The following is a 21,477-nucleotide window of genomic DNA, read 5'->3' on the forward strand; positions in this document are numbered from 1 at the left end:
TAAAAATAGGTTAAAATATGGCAAGTTTGGTGTAGTTGCAGAAAAAGGATAAAAATAAGCAAAAATGGGCTCAAATTGTTGAGAAGCCCTGCATTAGAGGATGTTTCAAATGTTTATGCTGAATGCGTGTGATCGGGACGAAACAATGGGCTCGTCCTGTATCACACTTACCAACCAGTGCGTTAACATGTGTCAGTGTCACAGGATACAATGAAAGAAGCAGCTCCTATTATTCCTTTTCCCCCCACTTGTTTGTTTTGTAACCGTAAAGTAATGAAGGATTGACAGCCTTGCTGGCTTCCCCACGCTCCTCTGCACACGTTTATGGGGCTGAACGTGGTTGGTCACATGGTCACATGGTCAGGCCTCTATGCGAGGTAGAGGGCGGACAAAGCATTTGTTGATGAAACGAAGCGTTAAAGAGGAACAATAGCGTTTGATATGTTCAGCATTTCAAACATAAAACCAGCTTCACTCCTTATTTCCCACCGCCATTATTCATCATTATTCTATGTTTTTTATTTAAATTTTCTTTGCACAGTTATATTTCAACCAAGCGTGCCGCTTGTCTTTCATACTTAACGTCATTTCAACTAATTTTCAGGACATCCCGGACACTTTGGTCTAAAAATTCTGAAATTTGTTCTATTTGTTCTTACATTATTCAATAGTCATACTGTAAATTTTTAATTTGATCTGATCACCACTTTTTGAGATATAGACAATTTAGTGAGGGGGTGTGTCCTTGTTGTTCTTCCATTTTCAGCTTCCAATATCTCAGGAACTACAGCACATAGTAAAGGTAAATATGGTTCAGTAATACAGCTCCACATACAGTATAATCAAAAACATCTACTATACATCCTATCTGGTGGAAAATGCCAGCTCCTCCAAATAGCATCAAAGTTTGTCTGTGTTTTGAGCCCCAAAAAAACTGAAAATGAAGAACACGAGAAATTTGTTCATAATAAATATAATGTTTTTTATCCCAATGTTTTATGTTTTTTCTGTCTTGTTAACTTTCATGATCTAAAGCAGTGGTTCTCAAACTTTTTTGGCTCAAGTTCCACTTTCATTTACTTTTGAAACCAAGAACCCTCTTACTTTACTTTGGTCAGAATCCTGTGATAAAACATTTATAGATCATAATGATGGAATGAATGAGTGAAAACATACATTTAAAATAATCTCATTTTGTAAATAAGTGAATGAAACAGTATTTAGTGCCTCCTGAATAGATTTATTTCTATAGTTTTCATCATTTATGGTCGACTCCCTCATGGTGTGAGACCAACACTGATTGTTGCATTTTCAGTTCATGTTCTAATCAAGAAAATTTCTATCATCATTTGTGTTTTTTGTGTCATTTTGTGAATTTTTTTGGTGTCATTTTGTGTATTTTGTTGTTGTTTGTCTATTCTTTTTATTATTTAGTATATTTCTCTCTTATTTATTGTGTTTTTGGTTGTTGAATTATTTAATTAATTCTCTCTCAATGTGTGTTTTTTTTTTTTTTTTTTGGTGGCGTTTTGACTGTTTCTCTGTTATTTTTGTGTGTATTTTGTCGTGATCTTGTGTATTTTTCCTCTCATTTAGTGCATCTTTGTTGTCATTTTGTGTGTTGCTGGTAATAGTAAGTATTTTTCTCTTTTAGTGTGTGTGTGTTTGGTGTGATTTTGCGTATTTTGTTGTCTGTCAGTTCTTTTTATTATTCATTATTATATATTATATTATTTTGTGTGTTTTTGTTGTCGTTTTGTGAGTTGCTGGTAATATTTAGTATGATTATCATTTTTGATTAAAAATGAACATGATAAAAACCACATATTTTTAATGCTTTCATTTGTAATTTTTGCCCTCTCTCTCTCTCAACTACCTGATGTAGTACCATTGCGTACCCCCATTTGAGAAACACTGGTCAAAAGCAGCGATTCTCAACTGGTGGGTCGGGACACAAAAGTGGGTCATGGACAGCTGGTCAAAAATAGATAAATACTTAATGTCTCTGATGTTAAACTTGTCTTTTATTTTGAAAGAAACTTTTCTTTTGACAGGCATGCTGTGAAATGCATGTTGCACAGGAAAATATATATATTTATGTTTTAAAAACGATTATATATGTGTGCGATTTTGGATCTAAAACATTTAATTCCATGTATGCATGATTTATGATCTGAACCTATTTATTAAAATAGACGTTTTTTGTCTCTACGTTTAGCATGTGCTAAGACAGTCTTGCTGATATGGTGAACCTCTTCATTTTCACGCCTTGGCATTATTTTTCCGTGAACTGACCCCAATCCAGCCTTGCTAATAATGAACACCATCCTTAGTGCCCGTCTGCTAGCAGGGCTACTGTGGAGCCACGTGTGGCTCTGAGTCCCAGCGTCCGCCAGAGAAGCTTAGGAGTCACATCTGTGTGTGTCGTCAGTGGTCAGTGAGCGTGATGGACTGAACCTAGTGCCTCCCAGCGTACACACACACACACACTGCAGCTTTCCATCCCTGTGTCTAATTAACCATGACATAGTGAGAGCTCCAGAGCAGCCAGTGACTCACTCTGATCCAGCTGTAAACACAACATCCACGCCCTCAACGCACGGGTGGATGTTTAAAGACGTTATTATCAACGTTATTATCAACGTTAGCGACGTGAGCGAGCAGTTTAAAGTGCTACTAGTGCAAAATCTAGCAGAATCTATCAGGCCTCATCCATCAATAAATCACATCATTTGCTCAAAACACAAAAGATGTAACAGGTGGAAATGGCTGCTTGACATGGGCGGGGCCAAAGGGCTGGCCCAGCCCTAAAATCTGATTGGCCACCCCAAGTACCACCCCATCCAGATTCACAAAAAAACCAGAGAGAGAGAGAAACAGAGAGAGAGAGAGTCAGGATTAACTATTTATAAGCTTTTTAAATAAATAGTAAATAAAATAGTGAATAGTCATGCATTCATCACTCTAATCACAGATATGTAAACATTTATACTGGGTAGGAACATGTAAATAATTATATCATTCAGGGTAAACAGTATTATTCACTGGGATTTTAAGTTGTTGTTTTATTATTTGAAGTCTGTGCCCCTGCACTGCCCCCCCCCCCAACCAAGATTTCCCTGCTGCTTGAAAGTTTGTTTTATTGAAATGTTTTGCACATTGCATTGTGGGATGTGGAGTCCTGTAGACCAAGAGTTCTCAACCTTGAGCCCATTTTTGCTTATTTTTACCCTTTTTCTGCAACTACACCAAACTTGCTTTATTTTAACCAATTTTCATCACTTTTTCTTGCCATATTTTGGGTGCTTTTAATGCATATTTGCTACATTAGCATTAGTGCCTTTTCTGCACATTTTTCCACACTTATAAACCCTTTCCACCACTTTTCCACCTAATGTCACATACGCTGACACATTATCGTCACTTTTAACCTCTTTTCACCATATTTCATGATTATTTTTGCAAATTTAACCACAGTCTTGATTTGTCATGCCCATTATTTGCCAGTTAAGCTAATTATTCCTATATTGACACTTTGGACAATTTTTAACACTTTTCTTTTTAACAATTTGAGCCCATTTTTGCTTATTTCTACCCTTTTTCTGCAACTCCAGCAAACTTGCTTTATTTTAACCAATTTTCATCACTTTTTCTTGCCATATTTTTGCTCCTTTTAATGCATTTTTGCTACATAACTACCATTTTTTGACAATTCTCCATCAAATTTCAATGCTTTTTCTGCACATTTTTCCCACTTTTAAGACATTTTCAGCACTTATAAACCCTTTACAGATCAATAATAAATGTGGTTATAGACTAGCGGCAATTTCAACCCATTACATGTTTTTCTTTGAGCAAATGACCTTGAATTTATTGATCTATGTATTTATCTGATTAAAAACTATTGTCTCCAGCAGCTTTTTAGTACAGGTTATTATAGGTCAGGAACATATCAGCCATTTTTCCAAAAGCACCATGACAAATCTCACATCATCCTCTCACTAAAGTCAAACTGAACTCTTCATAAGCTCAACTCTTCCAACACCTTGGCCTGTGTTTGAAGAGCCGTGCTGTGAGCTGCTGTGTGTCGTTCTTCCTTCTCTATTGTCTTTGTGTCATCATGTCTGTTGTCGTGTGGTTAAAGTGACGAGAACTCGTGATGTTCGACTAACGCCGGCTTCCTCATCATGTGATGTCTTCATTTTGATTGGCTCTGTCCCTGCCAGACTAATCATTGATTACCAAAAAGTCTCATCTCTCCATCTCGGACCGGCCCTGGTGTTCCTGGTGCATGCCATGGTGTTTGCTCCACATGTTGCTAGCTTTACGGTCGTAGCGCTTGCATTCTCCTCCCTTCCGTCTCATTCACATCTCCTCTCTCTTTGCAAGACTGCGAATGCTTCGGCCACTCCAACCGCTGCAGCTACATCGAGCTGCTAAACACCGTTATTTGCGTGAGCTGTAAGCACAACACTAGGGGGCAGCACTGCCAGCTGTGCAAGCTGGGCTACTACCGCAATGCCTCAGCCGAGCTGGACGATGAGAATGTGTGCATAGGTTAGTCCTCCCTACCAACACCCGGCACTCCGTTCACTGGCAGCATGCCTTCACACCCACACGTCGCTCACCTCACCTCCTGTCTTTGATTCCTCACCTGAAGACGTGTTACTTTGCTTTTCTTCACAACATCATCATCATCACTACACCTTCCAGTCTCTCTGTTCCACATCAATCTTCTTTTATCACTCATGTTATCAGAGATAGTTTTTACCAACTTAACCTAGTACTCAAACTTTTCAGCCCATGACCCCCAAAATAAAGGTTCCAGAGAGCGGGGACCCCCACTGTAGTTGAAGGTGGTTGAACACAGACATGAACATTGAAGAACAGTCATGTGGAGACAGGACCATCTATAAGGGGGAATAAAGGGGAGAGATTTTTGGGCCTATCCATAAAGTCAGCAAAGTTATGGTCCAAATGTCATTTAAAAAGTTTTAAACTGGCAAATAATGGGCATGACAAATCCTAATTGTGGTTAAATTGGCAAAAAAAAGCATGAAATCTGGTGAAGAGAGGTTAAAAGTGAAAGTATTGGGTCAACATATGTGACATTAGGTGGAAAAGTGGTGGAAATTGATTATAAGTGTTGAAAAATGTGCAGAAAAAGGCATTGCAATGTGATGGAGAAGTGTCAGAAATGATGATTAATGTAGTAAAAATGCATTAAAGGAAGCAAAAATATGGCAAGAAAAAGTGATGAAAATAGGTGACGATAAGGCAAGTTTGCTGTTGTTGCAGAAAATGACCAAAAACGATGTAAAAGGTGGTGAAATGGGATTTTAAAAATTACAGAAATTGGTTAAAAGTTTCAAATTAGAGTGGACAAAAACGGACAGGTAAAGTGGTAAAAAGGGTTCAAAGTGTCAATATTGGCTTAAAAATGAGAGAGAAAAGTAGGAACAATTACTTTAAACTGGCCAATAATGAACATGACCATTAGTGAACGTGGATAAATTGGCAAAAATAATTATGAAATTTGGTGAAAAGAGGTTAAAAGTAACAATAATGGGTCACCATATGTGACATTAGGTGGAAAGGGTTTATAAGTGCTGAAAATGTCTTGAAATGTAACAAATGTGCTGAAAAGGCACTGACATTTGATGGAAAACTGAAAGAAATGGGAGTAATGTAGCAAAAATGCATTAAAAGGAGCAAAAATATGGCAAGAAAAAGTGATGAAAATATGTTAAAATATGGAAAGTTTGGTGGAGTTTCAGAAAAAGGGTAAAAATAAGCAAAAATGGGCTCAAATTGTTCAGAAATATTCTTTGTTTCTTGAAGGCATCTGGGGACCCCCTTCTAGTGTCTCAGAACCCCAAATGGGATCCTGACCCCAAGGTTGAGAACCTCTGCTTTCGATCAGAGGTCACCCACCTTTCTGAACCTGTGAGCTAATTCATAGGTACTTTATAGACTGAAGCACTTCTAAAATACTACATTTTTACGGCTTTACTTATCTTAAGATAATCAGGAAATCGTCAGGAAATATTTATCTTTATCTTTATCATGTCGTCCTGCTGGCAAACGCAGACATAAGACGATGCTGAAAATGCAAAATCTTTCATAATTCTTTACTCAAAATAAGAAAAATACTGCAACTTACATTCTGTACAACGTACAATTTATTCATTTCAATAGTTTTTCAAACCAAAACAATGAAAATACGGCAGACTATCCACCTTAAAACCATTTCAACCCATTTACCTCCTTACATTTTGTGAAAATGCCATTTTTATAAGACCCAAACATTCTGTGTCGGAGCTTTGAATGAGAGAAATAAGTAAATTTAGTGAATAATTCTACTTTGTAACGCTACTATGCTTAGCCCCGCCTCTAAACGGGAGATGAGGCAATCAAGGAAGCAAAGCCTGTTAATAAATCGGTTAATTATATGTTTCAGAATAGCCAATACTTAATTATAAAGCCAATATCGGCCAATAGCGATAACATGCAGATAATATAGTGCATCACGTTGCGTCTTTAAATAAAAATGTACATCACAGCCAACGCTTCTGTTGAATTTCACATTATTTTCATGTTTAAATTGAACACTTACACACTTATTTATTTCATCCAGTCTACATATTCAATAACCAGGCTACGTTCTGTGTCAACGCATGCTAGCTACAAGAAACTAAATGTTGTCACCGCTACAACATCTATTGAAACATACACAGTAGTTATTCTGCAACAGATTTAAGTAAAATAATGTGCAGTTATTTAAGTGATATTATATTTGAGGAGATTTGGAATTTAATAATCCTCATAATTCCCATCTGTTAATCTCCCAAAGTTTAAAAAAGCTAAATGTATTTTCACTATAAATGACATGGCTAAAGCTCTGCCTTTGATACTGAGATTATTTCTAATTATTACTTTTTACTAATTACTCGCCATCGGACAAGTTCAAACTCAGGTTCATGTTCGAAGTTTACAGGAAAGACCTTTGAGATCAATTATTGTTTTGTTTTTTTTTTAAGGTAGAATGTCCATGAGACAAGACACAGCACCATATAAACCATTAAATAGACACAAACTTAGCTTTACCATTTCCTAGGTCTTTATCCAGAGAGCATCACATCGTCTCATGTCCTGTGTCTACTGGGATAGAATCCAGCTTTACCTTTGACCCTGGACAGGAAAAGATGAGAATAAAACTATCATTAACACGCAGTTGTAGAAAAACATGAAAAAACAGTTGAGAAAGAGCCATCACACTCTCTGTAAACTGATGATTTAAGAGTTCTTTGTAGTCATTCATATCCCTCGTTGAACACTTAAAGAAATCTGACAAATATACTGAAAAAATACAGAAAACACACGTGTACAATTTAACATCAGCAACAGATCTCCATCAGAGCACAGAGATGAGTAACTTTCATCACCGCACGGCCTTAAAATGTGATACAAGAATAATGACCAATCAGAGCATTAACACAGGGAAACAACAAAGCGCTTGGGTATGTTTTTTATCTGTCACTACGAGTATTTTGCTATTATTTTGTGTATTTTTATTGTTGCTTCTTTTATATTTTTCTGTCATTCTGTGTATTTTTATTGTTCCTTTGTCTGTTGCCTGTTGTTTTTTTGTTGTCGTTTTGCATATTTTTTGGTCATTGCGTGACATTTCTTTAATTTTGTTGTAGTTTTGTGCATTTTTGTATTTTTCTGTATTTATCCTGACATTCTATGTATTTCCCTGTCATTTTGTGTGTTTTTGTCATTTAGTGTATTTTATTTCAAATTTTGCACGTTTTTGTCGTCGTTTTGTATATTTCTCATTTGTCATTCTGTGAGTTTTTATTGTTTTGTCTGTTTTTGGAGTCATTTTGTGTATTTGTCTCGTATTCCATGGGTTTTTGTTGTCATTGCATTTATTGTTTTCATTCTGTATGTTTTCGTTGTTTGGGTGTTTTTTCCTGACAATCTTTTGATATTTTGATATAATTTTTTATTTCTTTTGTGTGTTTTTTGTCATCTGGTCTATTTTTCTTGTTGTTTTGACCGTTTTTGGAGGCCTTTTGTGTACTTTTTGCCTCTTCTGTGTTTTTGTTGTTGTTGTTTTATATATTATTGCATGTAGTTTTCTTTCTTTTTGTCTATTTTTGTGGGTGTTTTGTGCATTTTTAGAGTCAATTTGTGTAACTGCGTGTATTTTTGTTGTAGTTTTGTGTGTTTTTGTTGTCTAGTATCGTGTTGTTTTGTTCATTCACCTGGGGGGGCACCAAAAATCTGGCCGAGTGCCGTGTGTGGCCCCCGGACCGCTAGTTACAAATGAGTTATTTCCTGTCCAAGGTTCATAAAAGAAAAAAGCCTTTTTAATTTGTTCTGAGTGGATTTATTTTAAGATTGACTGTAGTTTGTTAAAAGCATCCTACAAAATAAAATACACATTTCTGTAATGATAAGCAATCAAACCAGAGGCCACATTTACGCTGCATTTATGATCAACATCGTCTGTGTTTGATTAAGTGTAAAACGTTGCCCTCTACGTCTGCCTGCAGGTGATTTGTTTGCGTCCTATTTACTTCTATAGCGGTGGTGTATGTGTGAAATCACTACACTTGGTACCAGGTGCATGCGTGGGTCCTGGGGGGCGAGTTTGACAAGCAACACGAATTTGGAGGGAAACGTTGTGGAGAAAGTCACATCTCCAGTCAGAGAACGGCCTGAGGACGAGCAGCTGAAACCCGTCACGAAGCGGCAAAGGTGTTGCTGCTGCCAAATGTGCGGCCGTCACCCCGCTTCTTTGTCATCGACCCCTCCTCCCTTAGTTTGTCACTGGCCGTCACCTCTGTCTTCCCTCCTGACCTCTGGAAGTCACTTCAGTGCCGCTTGGTGCGACAGAAGGTGTGATGTGATGGTCAGGGACTGTCAAAATAGGTGTCACTTTGACTTCATCATATACTCCAGTGGCTGCGCCGGGCGGGAAGGTCAAGTCTGAGGTGGAAAAACCAGTCTGGACTAGTTTATACAAGAGTTTTCTTTGATCTATAACACTATTTTAGTTTCCTTTGATCTATAAAGCAGTATTTGAGTTTATTTTGATCTATAACACAGTATTTTAGTTTCCTTTGATTTATAACAGTATTTGAGTTTTTTTTATCTATAACGTAGTATTTTCATTTCCTTTGATCATTAACGCAGTATTTGAGTTTTCTTTGATATTTAATGCAGTATTTGAGTTTCCCTTTGATCTATAATGCAGTATTTGTGTTTCCTTTCATCTATTACGTAGTATTTGTGTTTCCTTTGATCTATAATGCAGTATTTTAGTTTCCTTTGATCTATAATGCAGCATTTGGGTTTCCATTGATCTATAATGCAGTATTTGGGTTTTTTTTTTTATCTATAATGCAGTATCTGAGTTTCCTTTGATATATAACCCAGTATTTGAGTTTCCTTTGATCTGTATTGCAGTATCTGAGTTTCCTTTGATCTGTAACAGTTTTTGAGTTTACTTTGATATTTTACGCAGTATTTGAGTTTCCTTTTATCTATAACGCAGTATTTGTGTTTCCATTAATCTATAACGCAGTATTTGGGTTTCTTTTGATCTATAATGCATTTGAGTTTCCTTTGATCTATAATGCAGTATTAGAATTTCTTTTGATATATAACGCAGTATTAGAATTTCTTTTGATATATAACGCAGTATTTGAGTTTCCTTTAATCTGTAATGCAGTATTTGAGTTTCCTTTGATCTAATACAGTGCTTTAGGACGTTTGTCAGAAAGCTGCAGAGAAAAATGCCCATTTCAATGTATTCTCTCAAACTTTCCCATTCTGTCTTAATCTTTGTTTCATATCATCATCATATACATATACCATCATCTTTCTACTCCTACTTTCAACCGAGCATGTTCACATAAACCCTCTTTGACCATTTAAATATAAAACTTTATCACTTTCATACGCGGAGTTTGCGGGGGGCAGGAGGGGATTTGTTGTTCTTTTAAAAACACAAGCAGTTTTTGGGCGCTCGAGTCATGTAACTTGGTATTGGTAATGTCAACATTATCAATTATGTTACTAATAATTTTTGCATTATTGTAGATGTTACACACATTGTGATTGGCGCGAATCTCGAGAAGGTCTAAATATTTAATTCTACTAATTTGATTATATTCTAATCTCAAACTCTGCCTATGATCACTTTGCATATTTACACGCTTCCTATTTATTCACCAAATAAATAATTATGTGACGACAACACATTTATTCTAACGGATAAAAAAACTGTTCATCCATTTATGATCAGCTTCATTTGTCTCTCATTCTGTTCCCATTAAGGTTGAAATGGTTGCATTCCTTGAAAGGAGAGAAATGAGGTTCAGTCTGTGTGTGTGTGTTTTGTTGTTTCAGAGTGTAGTTGTAACCCCTTTGGCTCAGTCAGTGATCGCTGTAATGCAACAGGAGTGTGTGTGTGTAAGGCGGGCACCTCAGGGCCCAAGTGTCAGCAATGTCTACGCGGCTTTATTTGGGACAATGGATGCAAATGTAAGTAGAACCACCACGGAACGCTTGCTTTTACCTTTGCCTTTGATCTATGCCTCTGTGTCCTTTGATCTCTGAGCTGTGGATGGACGACGTGATGTGCATGTGTCTGAGCGCCTGGCCTGGAAATACTAATACTAATACTTGTTACAAAAATACTTTGCTTTTTAGTTATGTCCTAACCGTTATTTGTCTTTGTCACCAATTTAACCTAACATTGCATACTCAACAATCACACATACCAACATGTGCTTACCCTCTTCTTCCTTCATTTTTTTATTTTATTTTATTCTCTTTATCTTTGTTACAAAATCCCAATGGACAAAATCAGCAATAACCCCCTAATTAAGAAAATGGGCAAAAACACAGTTTGATGTATAAATATTAAAAAGAAAATCATTTTTGTTAGGGTTATGATAGGGCAGAACAGGGGCCCAGGACTCATTTTCTGTTGCCTTTGAAGTGAATAATTACAGAAAAATACATTAAAACTGAAAATGATATAGAAAATAACTCTAAAAGATGGAGAAAATTGCAACAAAAACACACAACAAAAAATACTGTATGCAAAGTGAGAGAATAAAATAATAATGTATAAGCGTTACAAATATAATATACACAAATTGAGAGACACATATACAAAAAAAAACACAAAGCCTTCGGCCACATGCAACCCTCAGTCTAAGTTTTGTGGCCCAAAGGCACAACATGACCGCAATAACAAAAATAGACAAAATAAAAAATTGTATGCAATGACCAAAAAACATTCAAAATGGCAAACCAAAAAAAAACAAAGAATAGAAGAAAAGTACAAAAAAATGACTCCAAAAAGAGAATCAACTGTAAAAATACAGAAAATAACAGGAAAAATATACAAAATGTCAACAAAAACACAAAAAATATCCAAAGTGAGAGAAGTAAACGCACAAAATGAGAGAAATATATACAAAAATACACACACAAACACACAAAGCCTTTGGCCTCATCTCAGTTTTTTGGCCCAAACACACAAAATAACAACAAAAATACAATGAATGACCAAAATACACAAAATGAAAAAATTTCATGCAATGACTAAATATTTTCACATGACTTTATTTTACATTGGTGTGTAGCAGTGTTCTCTCTACAATGCATGATAAATGTAATAATAAAATAAAGTATGATTTTGGTGTTGGGGGTCATAAATAAACAATAAAACCCTACAAAGTTAACACTTCTACCCAGTCCTTTATGAAGCACCAATGTGGTCCCAGCAAGTGTTACGATGCATGCTGCTGCTCACTAACACAACAACAGCTGAGTCAATATTGACTGGTTGACATGTTGCCTGTAATCTGTTTAAGGAGCCCCATCCCCCCCTTCACTGCTGCACTACATGGACCCAACCATGCTATCAAACATCCACATGTATCATCGTATCCGTCAAATAATTTTCTTGTTTTTGTCAAATCCATTTGTGATTGTTGACTGAAGTAAACAAGACAACATTCTGTGTTTGGACATCAAAGCCTGAGGACGAAACTACTGCCTGAACCATTAGAATCAAACTGATCTGTTACTGTCACGATGAGCTGTTGGTGAGGACCCAAATGCAGGGAAAGATGGAGGCAGGATGCAGGAATACCGTTCTTGGAACCAGTCCATGTTTATTTCAAAATACAAAATCCAAAATCCAAACTTAAATCCAAAAACAGGGGAGTAGGAACAGGGAGCAAGACCAGAAACACGGAAGGAGACAACTAACCTGACATCATACACACACAATGATCCCGCAGCCATACTGTGTCCAGACACTCAGCTAAATAGTGGAGGAGGCCTGATTGGGAATGGGCCACACCTGGGTGAAAACACGAGGGAGCTAATCATTCACCAGCCAAGCACACAGACATCACTGAGGGGTGGAGCCACAAACAGGAATCCCTGAAACACAGACGAGAGTTAACACAAACCAAATAAACAAAGACACAACATAACCCCCCCCTTAAGGAGCGGGTTCCAAACGCTCCAAAAACAAAACCTAACCACCCAAACACCAAACCAGGGTGGGTGGACGGGGGCCAGGAGGAGGGTCGAAACCAAGCTCAGGCAGCCTCCCATGAGGCGGAGCCGGCGAAGCAGGGGACCAGGAGTCCGGCGGCCTCCCCTGAGGCGGAGCCGGCGAAGCCGGGGACCAGGAGTCCGGCGGCCTCCCCTGAGGCGGAGCCGGCGAAGCCGGGGACCAGGAGTCCGGCGGCCTCCCCTGAGGCGGAGCCGGCGAAGCAGGGTACCAGGAGTCCGGCGGCCTCCCCTGAGGCGGAGCCGGCGAAGCAGGGTACCAGGAATCCGGCGGCCTCCCATGAGGCGGAGCCGGCGAGGCAGGCGGGAAGACCTCCGGAGAAGAGCGCTCAGACGAGGCAGGCGGGAAGACCTCCGGCGAAGAGCGCTCAGACGAGGCAGGCGGGAAGACCTCCGGCGGGCCGGGCTCAGACGGGACAGGCGGGAAGACCTCCGGCGGGCCGGGCGAAGACGGGACAGGCGGGAAGACCTCCGGCGGGCCGGGCGAAGACGGGACAGGCGGGAAGACCTCCGGCGGGCCGGGCGGAGACGGGACAGGCGGGAAGACCTCCGGCGGGCCGGGCGAAGACGGGACAGGCGGGAAGACCTCCGGCGGGCCGGGCGAAGACGGGACAGGCGGGAAGACCTCCGGCGGGCCGGGCGAAGACGGGACAGGAGGGCTGGGCGTTGGCGGCCTGGGGCGGGGAGCCGGCACTGGCGGCGACGTTGGCGGCCTGGTGCGGGGAGCCGGCACTGGCGGCGACGTTGGCGGCCTGGTGCGGGGAGCCGGCACTGGCGGCGACGTTGGCGGCCTGGTGCGGGGAGCCGGCACTGGCGGCGACGTTGGCGGCCTGGTGCGGGGAGCCGGCACTGGCGGCGACGTTGGCGGCCTGGTGCGGGGAGCCGGCACTGGCGGCAGGGCAGGCGGCGGCCGGGTGCGTTGAGCCGGGACTGGCGGCAGGGCAGGCGGCGGCCGGGTGCGTTGAGCCGGGACTGGCGGCAGGGCAGGCGGCAGGGCAGGCGGCGGCCGGGTGCGTGGAGCCGGGACTGGAACGCTAGCCTGACAGCTAGGGGATACAGGAACGCTAGCCTGACAGCTAGGGGACACAGGAACGCTAGCCTGGGAGCTAGGAGACACAGGAACGCTAGCCTGGGAGCTAGGAGACACAGGAACGCTAGCCTGGGAGCTAGGAGACACAGGAACGCTAGCCTGGGAGCTAGGAGACACAGGAACGCTAGCCTGGGAGCTAGGAGACACAGGAACGCTAGCCTGGGAGCTAGGAGACACAGGAACACTAGCCTGGGAGCTAGGAGACACAGGAACGCTAGCCTGGGAGCTAGGAGACACAGGAACGCTAGCCTGGGAGCTAGGAGACACAGGAACGCTAGCCTGGGAGCTAGGAGACACAGGAACGCTAGCCTGGGAGCTAGGAGACACAGGAACGCTAGCCTGGGAGCTAGGAGAAACAGGAACGCTAGCCTGAGAGCAAGGTAAAACAGGGACGCTAGCCTGAGAGCTAGGAGAAACAGGGACGCTAGCCTGGGAGCTAGGAGACTGGCGGGGCTGACCCTTCCTTCTAGACCGACCTTTACCTCGTTGTAGGCTCCGGGGTCCTCCCAAAGCCAGTCGAGTTCCCCAGTAGGGATCCCTAACAGGCTCGTCCTCCCATCCATACAGCAGATCTTCCCTTGCCTCCAGCAGGTAGCTCTGCCAGTAGGCAGTCCTTTCGGCCATGTCCATCTCAGCCAAATCTGTCTCTGCTGGGTCCACTTGTGGCGGCTGGATCATTCTGTCATGATTGGGTGTTTGTGTGTCTGTGTGATGTCAGGGTCGTTATCTGCTTCCTCGTGTCTGGTCTTGCTCCCTGTTCCAACTCCCCTAAGTTGGATTTGAGTTTTGATTTTGGATTTTGGATTTTTGAATTAAACATGGACTGGTTCCGAGAACGCTATTCCTGCATCCTGCCTCCTTCTTCCCCTGCATTTGGGTCCACACCAACACCCAATCATGACAGTTACTGTTGGATAGAATCACAGAAGTATCCACTCACTTTGACCTATACATTCCATATTTAGCATTCAGAGTTCTGCATTCACCTCCATGTTCACTAGAATACCAGAAAAACTAAGAGTTTCATGTGTTGTTCTGGGGGAGATCAACATCTGTACGGTTCATGATGAATGAACACATACACACACACACACACACACACACACACACTACTCCAGATCGTATCATTTTGTTTATTTAGTTGATCCTCTTAAACAGCAGTTCTCAACCTTGGGGTCGTGGCTATTTTCTGAACAATTTGAGCTATTTTTTTTTTTTGCTTATTTTTACCCTTTTTCTGCAACTGCACCAAATTCTGCATATTTTAACCTATTTTCATCACTTTTTCTTGCCATATTTTTGGTCCTTTTAATGCATTTTTCCCCTTTCAAGACATGTTCAGCACTTATAAACCCTTTCCACCACTTTTCCACCTAATGTCACATATGTTGACCCATTATTGTCACTTTTAACCTCTTTTCACTCCCCCTCCCACCCACAATCTGCTCTGAAACAAGTTGTAAATATTAAACTTTTTCCATATTTATGACCTAAACTCCTCGTGTGTGAGAAGAAAGATGACGAATCAAGACTCATGACCCTCATGCGTTCAAGGGAACTCTGAACTTTGGATTTCCAAGTTGGAAATTCCAACCTCTGAGTTCACGTGGAAATATCTAAAACACTGCTGACCGACTTTTTCGAGTAGGAGCTCCGCCTTCAGGTGGCGTTCAAGGTCACTTTTTCAAGTAGGAGGTCGGAAAATCCAGACTTCTGGGTTGCTTTGAACGCAGCATTAGATCATGTCGATAGATCTCGGGCGATTTCTGTCTTGGATGAAGATTGATGGGATAGAATGTTCTGTGTGTGTGTGTGTGTGTGTGTAAGTGTGTGTGTGCGTGTGTGTAAGTGTGTGTGTGTGTGTGTGTGTGTGCCCATTTTAACTCAGTTTGGTAGCTTCTACAATAATTAATTGATACCTCCATTAAAGCTACATTTTCAGTTATTAAACCACTTAAAAATAAAACCAGAAATAAAAGACTATTTTTCTTTTTAAATCAGCCAATCACGTCTAAGATGCACAAAAGAATCACATTTACAAATGTATTCTATTTTTGATTTACACACTTTACCCAACTGTGTAGTGTTACCTGAGTGTAACGAAGCTAAACACATGATGTGCATGCAATAAAATATAAGAAATAAGATTTTAATAGCTGAGAACAATCTTTGTGCTGACTGATTGAAGGTTGTGAAAATGCTTTCTTTTGTAGAGTAAATGATATATATATATGCATCGTCAACATACAAACATGAGGAAAACTGAAAATAACTGAGCAGATAAGTACGTGGTCACATGGTAAAACTGAACTATTAAAAATGTCCTTTGCATTCCTCTTGCTGCAGTATTTATGAATAACTATCAGACTGAAATATGCAATTAAAACCTCAATCTCTCCTCAAACACATCGTTCATAGACGAGCACAAATAGTTCATCGATCCTCTATTTAAATATTAGTTCTCATATCCAACGCAAACAGAACAAAGCTGGTCATTTAACTCAGTGCCTGCTCTGGTTAGTGCACGTGTTGCAGTGACTTGGTCAAAATAACGACAGGAAAGTGGACGGGAAAAAAATTTCAGTCTAAAAACAGATGATTTTAAAGTCTTTAAATGATCTCAGTCCATTCTCCAAGCTCAGAAAATTATACTGGTTTTTACTTTTGGTAGGAAGAAATTATTATAATGTGATGATTATTGACGATCAGGGTCCTCACCTGGAAGCTTTCACAGCATAGGAGGATCGTGTGGTGCAGAAAAAGTGATTTATTGAATTGGTGACGGTGATGATGAATGTACTCAGTTAGAGAGTTACTCATGCTTGGTATATGTATATATATATATATATATATATATATATATCTGCTGCCTTTTGTTTGTGAATGACTGATTTCAGCTAAAACTGAACCGTTTCATATCACCATCAAATCAGTTTCTATTCATCCCTTCCACTTTGACCTTGGACATGTTGAGTTACACATTTGGGAAGCTAAAGGCAAACTTGTCGGTAAAAGTGACGCTGAAGCTTTTGACCTAATTAAAGGAATTTCTCCAGCGTCCTGATCACATCAATGCCTGTAGATTTTTAATTAACACACAAGATGGTCATTGATTGTGACCACAGAGTGAACCATCCAATTATAACCACCTCCTCTATGCTCCCAGCTCAGCTATGTGTGTCTGTAAGGCTGCTCCATTATAGAAAACATTATAATCACCATTATTTTAGTCATCATTTAAATCATGATTATTTCTCAACCAAAACGTTCTTTATTTTGTGCACAAAACAATGTTAAATATATTTTTTAAACATAAATAAAATCCTTCAAACACTAAAATCAAGTAAGTTCACTTTTGCACAAACCAAAACAATATTTAAAAATATATATATTATTTGAATCCAAATAAATAAAAAGGTGCAAAGTATTAATTACAATATTATTCGAGTACAGTATGTTCCCTTTTGTAAATGAATGCACTGCAAGTGAACTGAACAGCAAGTATGTATTGTGTATTAAACAACTCAAAGTTAGTATTAATATTAGTTTTTTCTCATGTTTGCCAAGTTTTATTCTTTCTATATATATATATTAAACCATGGAAGTTTGTTTTAATTAGCAAGTGAAATATATGTATAATATACATTTTTAAATAATATTTTTGCAATCCTTGAGTGTTATAAAAATCGTAAACTCATCCACCTCACTTTTTACAGAGATTCATTGTTGAAAACGTATTGATCCAGTGGTGATCAGCCAATCAGAGCCAGCCATTTGACGAAGGCAAACAAAGAGTTTACAGTGATGAGTAAAGTGACAAAAAATGAGTAACAGGTGGTAAAAATGGTCCAAAAATGTGGCAAGTAAAAAGTGAAAAGTGACTAAAAAGAGGGAAAATGTGGCAAATGGAACCAAAATCTAAAAAAACTAAAAAGTATCAATTTTTTTCGGAAAAGAGGCAAAAATGGAACAAAGGAAGTTGCAAAGAAAAAGGTAAAAGAACAAAGAAAAAAAGGGGAGGTTAAAATGTTTCCCCCTTTTAAGGTTTTCTGGGAGAATAATTATTGAAATTAAGACCTAAAGAGCCACATGTTGAGAATCACTGACTTAATAACAGCTTTATCATGGATTTAGTAAATTAATTTAATAAACTACCCTTAGAACTTCTTCACCATTAAAACCCCTGCTTTGTTGTGTACATTCCTGTGTGCGTCCGTGTGTGTGTGTGTGTGTTTATTGGTGATATAGTTGCTCACCACATTGTTTTCCACTCCCCATAAAGCAGTGAGACTGGCCCCCGTGTTTATCACTGTTTATTTGTCTCTGTTGGTTTATTAGCTTGTGCCGCTCGCCTCTGTTTGCCTTCAGCTCAGCTCCGCTGGGAAAAGAGTGGCCTCCAAATATATATATATATATATATATATGTATACATATACACACACAATATATAGTGCTGCTATTCTGATGTTCACTTGGTCTACAGTCGGGGCTGATGTCGTTGTGGGGGAAAAACTCCCAGGCTTTAGGGAAACGTGTGCGTTCCTCTGGGGGAAGCATTAGAGAGCCTGTCCTTTTCATAGTGAGGAAGATAATCTAGTTTAAACTTAAAACTGCATTTTTTGGGGATTTATCTAAAAGTCAATCTGAGGATAGGAGTTGAATTTAAGCCGTAGAATTCATTCATAATTATTCATGTTCATTATGAGCCAATGTGAAATGCATAAATCCTATTAAATGAATTAAAATTACAATTTCTAGAACTTAAAGAGTAACTGAACCAGGGTTGAGGTCAATCACATTTTTCAATTACTACTACGTCTATAATTATCTATGTTCAATTATAACTTCATTTTGATACCAGTGACTGCCATTTTTTCCAATTACAATTAAAATTACAATTACTTTCCCTCCTGAAATTCAATTACAATTACGCTCAAGTTCACATACAATTAATCACGATTAATAAGCCTTTAATAAATAAGCCTTATTAAATGTAACCTTCCTCTTGTGTTAGCTTTCTGTTAGCATCTCTAATGCTAACAGGTCAGTTTGACCCATGCCATTAATCAGCTGTAAGAATATTAACTATCATGCAATTAGTGTCTCATCTCTTGGTTACCTTGTTCGGCTTCCTAATCAATGAAAATATTTGTATTAATATTTTTCTTAAATGGTAAAATGATCCAAGATCCACTGAGAGGTGAAATATATTTTAATAATTGTTAACTACGTATCTGTAAGACATAGAACCGTACCGTGGTTCCACAGGTTTGCATTTTAATTGTAATTAAGTTTCTAGGCTGAAAAAAAAAAACTGGAGCAGTTAAGACACGCCCAACTATACTATAAAATCTCCAAAGAACAATCTATGTTATGCTAACTGGCAGGGTAGGAGTCAATTATAATTGTAATCACGTAATTGGTATTCAATTGTGACAATTATAATTGTAATTGAAAAAAATCATAATTGAATTGTAATTGAGTTCAGATACATTTTTCATTGTAATTGAAAAATTAAATCTATGGGTATACTGACAAAAGAAATGCTCAGACACCCACACCAAATATATTAATACCAATATTTTCATTGATTAGGAAGCCTAACAAGGTAACCAGGAGATGAGAAACTAATTAGATGATAGATATTCATTTTTAGTGTATTTTACAGCTGATTTAGGACTGACCCGTTAGCATTAGAGATGCTAACAGAAAGCTAACACATGAGGAAGTTTATGTTTCATGAGCTTGTTTATTAAAGGCTCAGTAATTGTGATTAATTGTATTTGAACTTCAGTTGTTGAAAAATTAATTGAAGTTGACTTTCAGGGGAAAATAATAATTGTAATTTTAATTGTAATTGGAAAAAGGCTGGTCACCGTAAACATTATTGAGTTGTAATTGAACATGGATAATTAAAGATGTAATTGTAATTGAAAAATAGAATTGCACCCAACCGTGCTAATTAGCTACTTGAGGGAATAGTTTTTTATAGAAGGGGCGGGGCCAACAGTGACATAAGAAGCCACTAAAACACCATCCTCAGCCAATAGGAAAATTCAATCATAATCGTTGGGTTTAAACCTCAAAACAAACAAAATACAGCAAATTCAAATACTATGACTAAAATACTTTACAATAATCAATCAATATCACGACTTCAAACCAATTACATACAGTTTTGGGCTTAAGTTCTTCTTTCAGGTAAAATCAACTTACTTTTTAATCACTTGTGTTTGTGTTTCCTGGGAAAATAAATGTACCATTAAGGTGTCAAAATTTGATTGAATGTGTTAGCATTATGTCTAAAAAGATTTTTGTGACTAATAAAAGTTTAGGACTGTGTGATGTTTAGTGTAAAACTGATATGTTGGATGCTAACGTGTCTCTCCTGTTTTCTGTGTAGCTCGGGTGTGTGACAACGAACTCCTGCGATGCCAAAACGGAGGCGTGTGCGTGAACAACGTGCGCTGCAGCTGTCCCTCGGCCTACACCGGTGTGCTGTGTGAGAAGCCGCGCTGTGAGACGGAGCTGGGGGGCTGTAAGGGGGCGGAGTCAGGACAAGCCCCCGTTACGTCCCCATCCATCGGGACCTTTCTGATGCTACTGCTTCTTCTGCTGAGCTCGGCGCTGCTGACGGAGGCCTCCTATTGGCCCGCTGGGCTCTGAGGAGATGATAGCGACACCCCCCTCCCACCTCCATCATCCACCCCGACACCCCACCCCCCACATCCCTCCTTCAAATGACAAAGAACTATTTAAAAAACGAACATCTGTGAGCTTGTGGGATTGTAACGTACTGAGCTTCTTCTTCTTCGCCTTCAGACACAAAAGGACTCGACCAGAAAAAGGGACAAAAAGAGTGAAAAACTTTTCATCCAACTTCAAATAAAAATATATAAAGATTTAAAAACGTATAGATAAAAAATGGAATATATTATTTAAAGTCTGAGTAAGTGAGCGTGCAGTCGGCCTCCCCCCCTCCTCCCCGCTAAGCCATACCTTCCCTTTCTGAACAGATGAGTGAAGGTGACGGACTGGTTCACTTTCCCTCTTATCGCCACGGCAACAACAACAACAACGACGACAACAACAACAATGACAACAAGAGCTGCAGCCAATCACCAAGTGCATCTCACCCATGGGGGGATGTGACACACACTTTCATAAAAACTCAAATTAATCCCCCTCTCTTTTTACAGAGATTCAAACGTATTGATCTAGTTAGATTGATTGATTGGTGATCAGCCAATCACAGCCAGACATTTGACAAAGAGTTAAGTGACCAAAAAAAAGAGTATAAGTTGGTATTTAATGGTCAAAAAGTGGCAAGAAAAGAGTGAAAAGTGACTAAAATGGGCTAAGGTAACCAAAAGGTTGCTTAAATGAGAAAAATGTGACAAACAATAGTGAAAAAGGGCAAAAATGTGGAACAACAAGAGGCAAAATGCAGGGAAAAATGGAAACAAGTGGTATTTATTGGGCAAAAGTCACTTATTTGGATAAAAAGTGGCAAAAAAATGTTTAAAGAATCGACAAAAATGGGATCAAAGTGTCAAAAAGACCTTGCAACAATGAACAAAAATGAGGAATATGGGGTATTTATTGGCAAAAAAAAGCTAAAATCGGAAAAAAAAAAAAAACTGTCAAATTTTTGGGAAAAGGGGCAAAAATGGGTCAAAGGAAGTTGTAAAACGGCCAAAGAAAAAGGTAAAAAAAGGGGTTAAAAAGTTAGGGAATAATTATTCAAATGAAGAGATAAAGAGCCACATGTT

At 39.2% G+C, this 21,477-nt stretch overlaps 1 protein-coding gene across 6 annotated transcripts in view; it reads left to right on the plus strand.

Annotated features, from left to right (window-relative positions):
• Positions 1-21,000, plus strand: part of ntng1a (netrin g1a) — a 183,985-nt gene extending 162,985 nt beyond the window's left edge. For 3 of the 6 annotated variants that reach the window (XM_028434940.1, XM_028434938.1, XM_028434941.1), the window contains 3 exons: positions 4,390-4,557; positions 10,426-10,560; positions 20,109-21,000. In XM_028434940.1, coding sequence (XP_028290741.1) covers positions 4,390-4,557; positions 10,426-10,560; positions 20,109-20,371 — 566 coding nt within the window. In that variant the 3' untranslated portion in view covers positions 20,372-21,000. The remainder of the gene's footprint in view (positions 1-4,389; positions 4,558-10,425; positions 10,561-20,108) is intronic. The other 3 variants (XM_028434943.1, XM_028434944.1, XM_028434942.1) reach the window with 2 other exon arrangements.
• The last annotated feature ends 477 nt before the right edge of the window (positions 21,001-21,477 follow it).

This window comes from Gouania willdenowi, chromosome 20 (genome assembly GCF_900634775.1).
Source record: "Gouania willdenowi chromosome 20, fGouWil2.1, whole genome shotgun sequence".
NCBI classification, from domain to species: Eukaryota; Metazoa; Chordata; class Actinopteri; order Blenniiformes; family Gobiesocidae; genus Gouania; species Gouania willdenowi.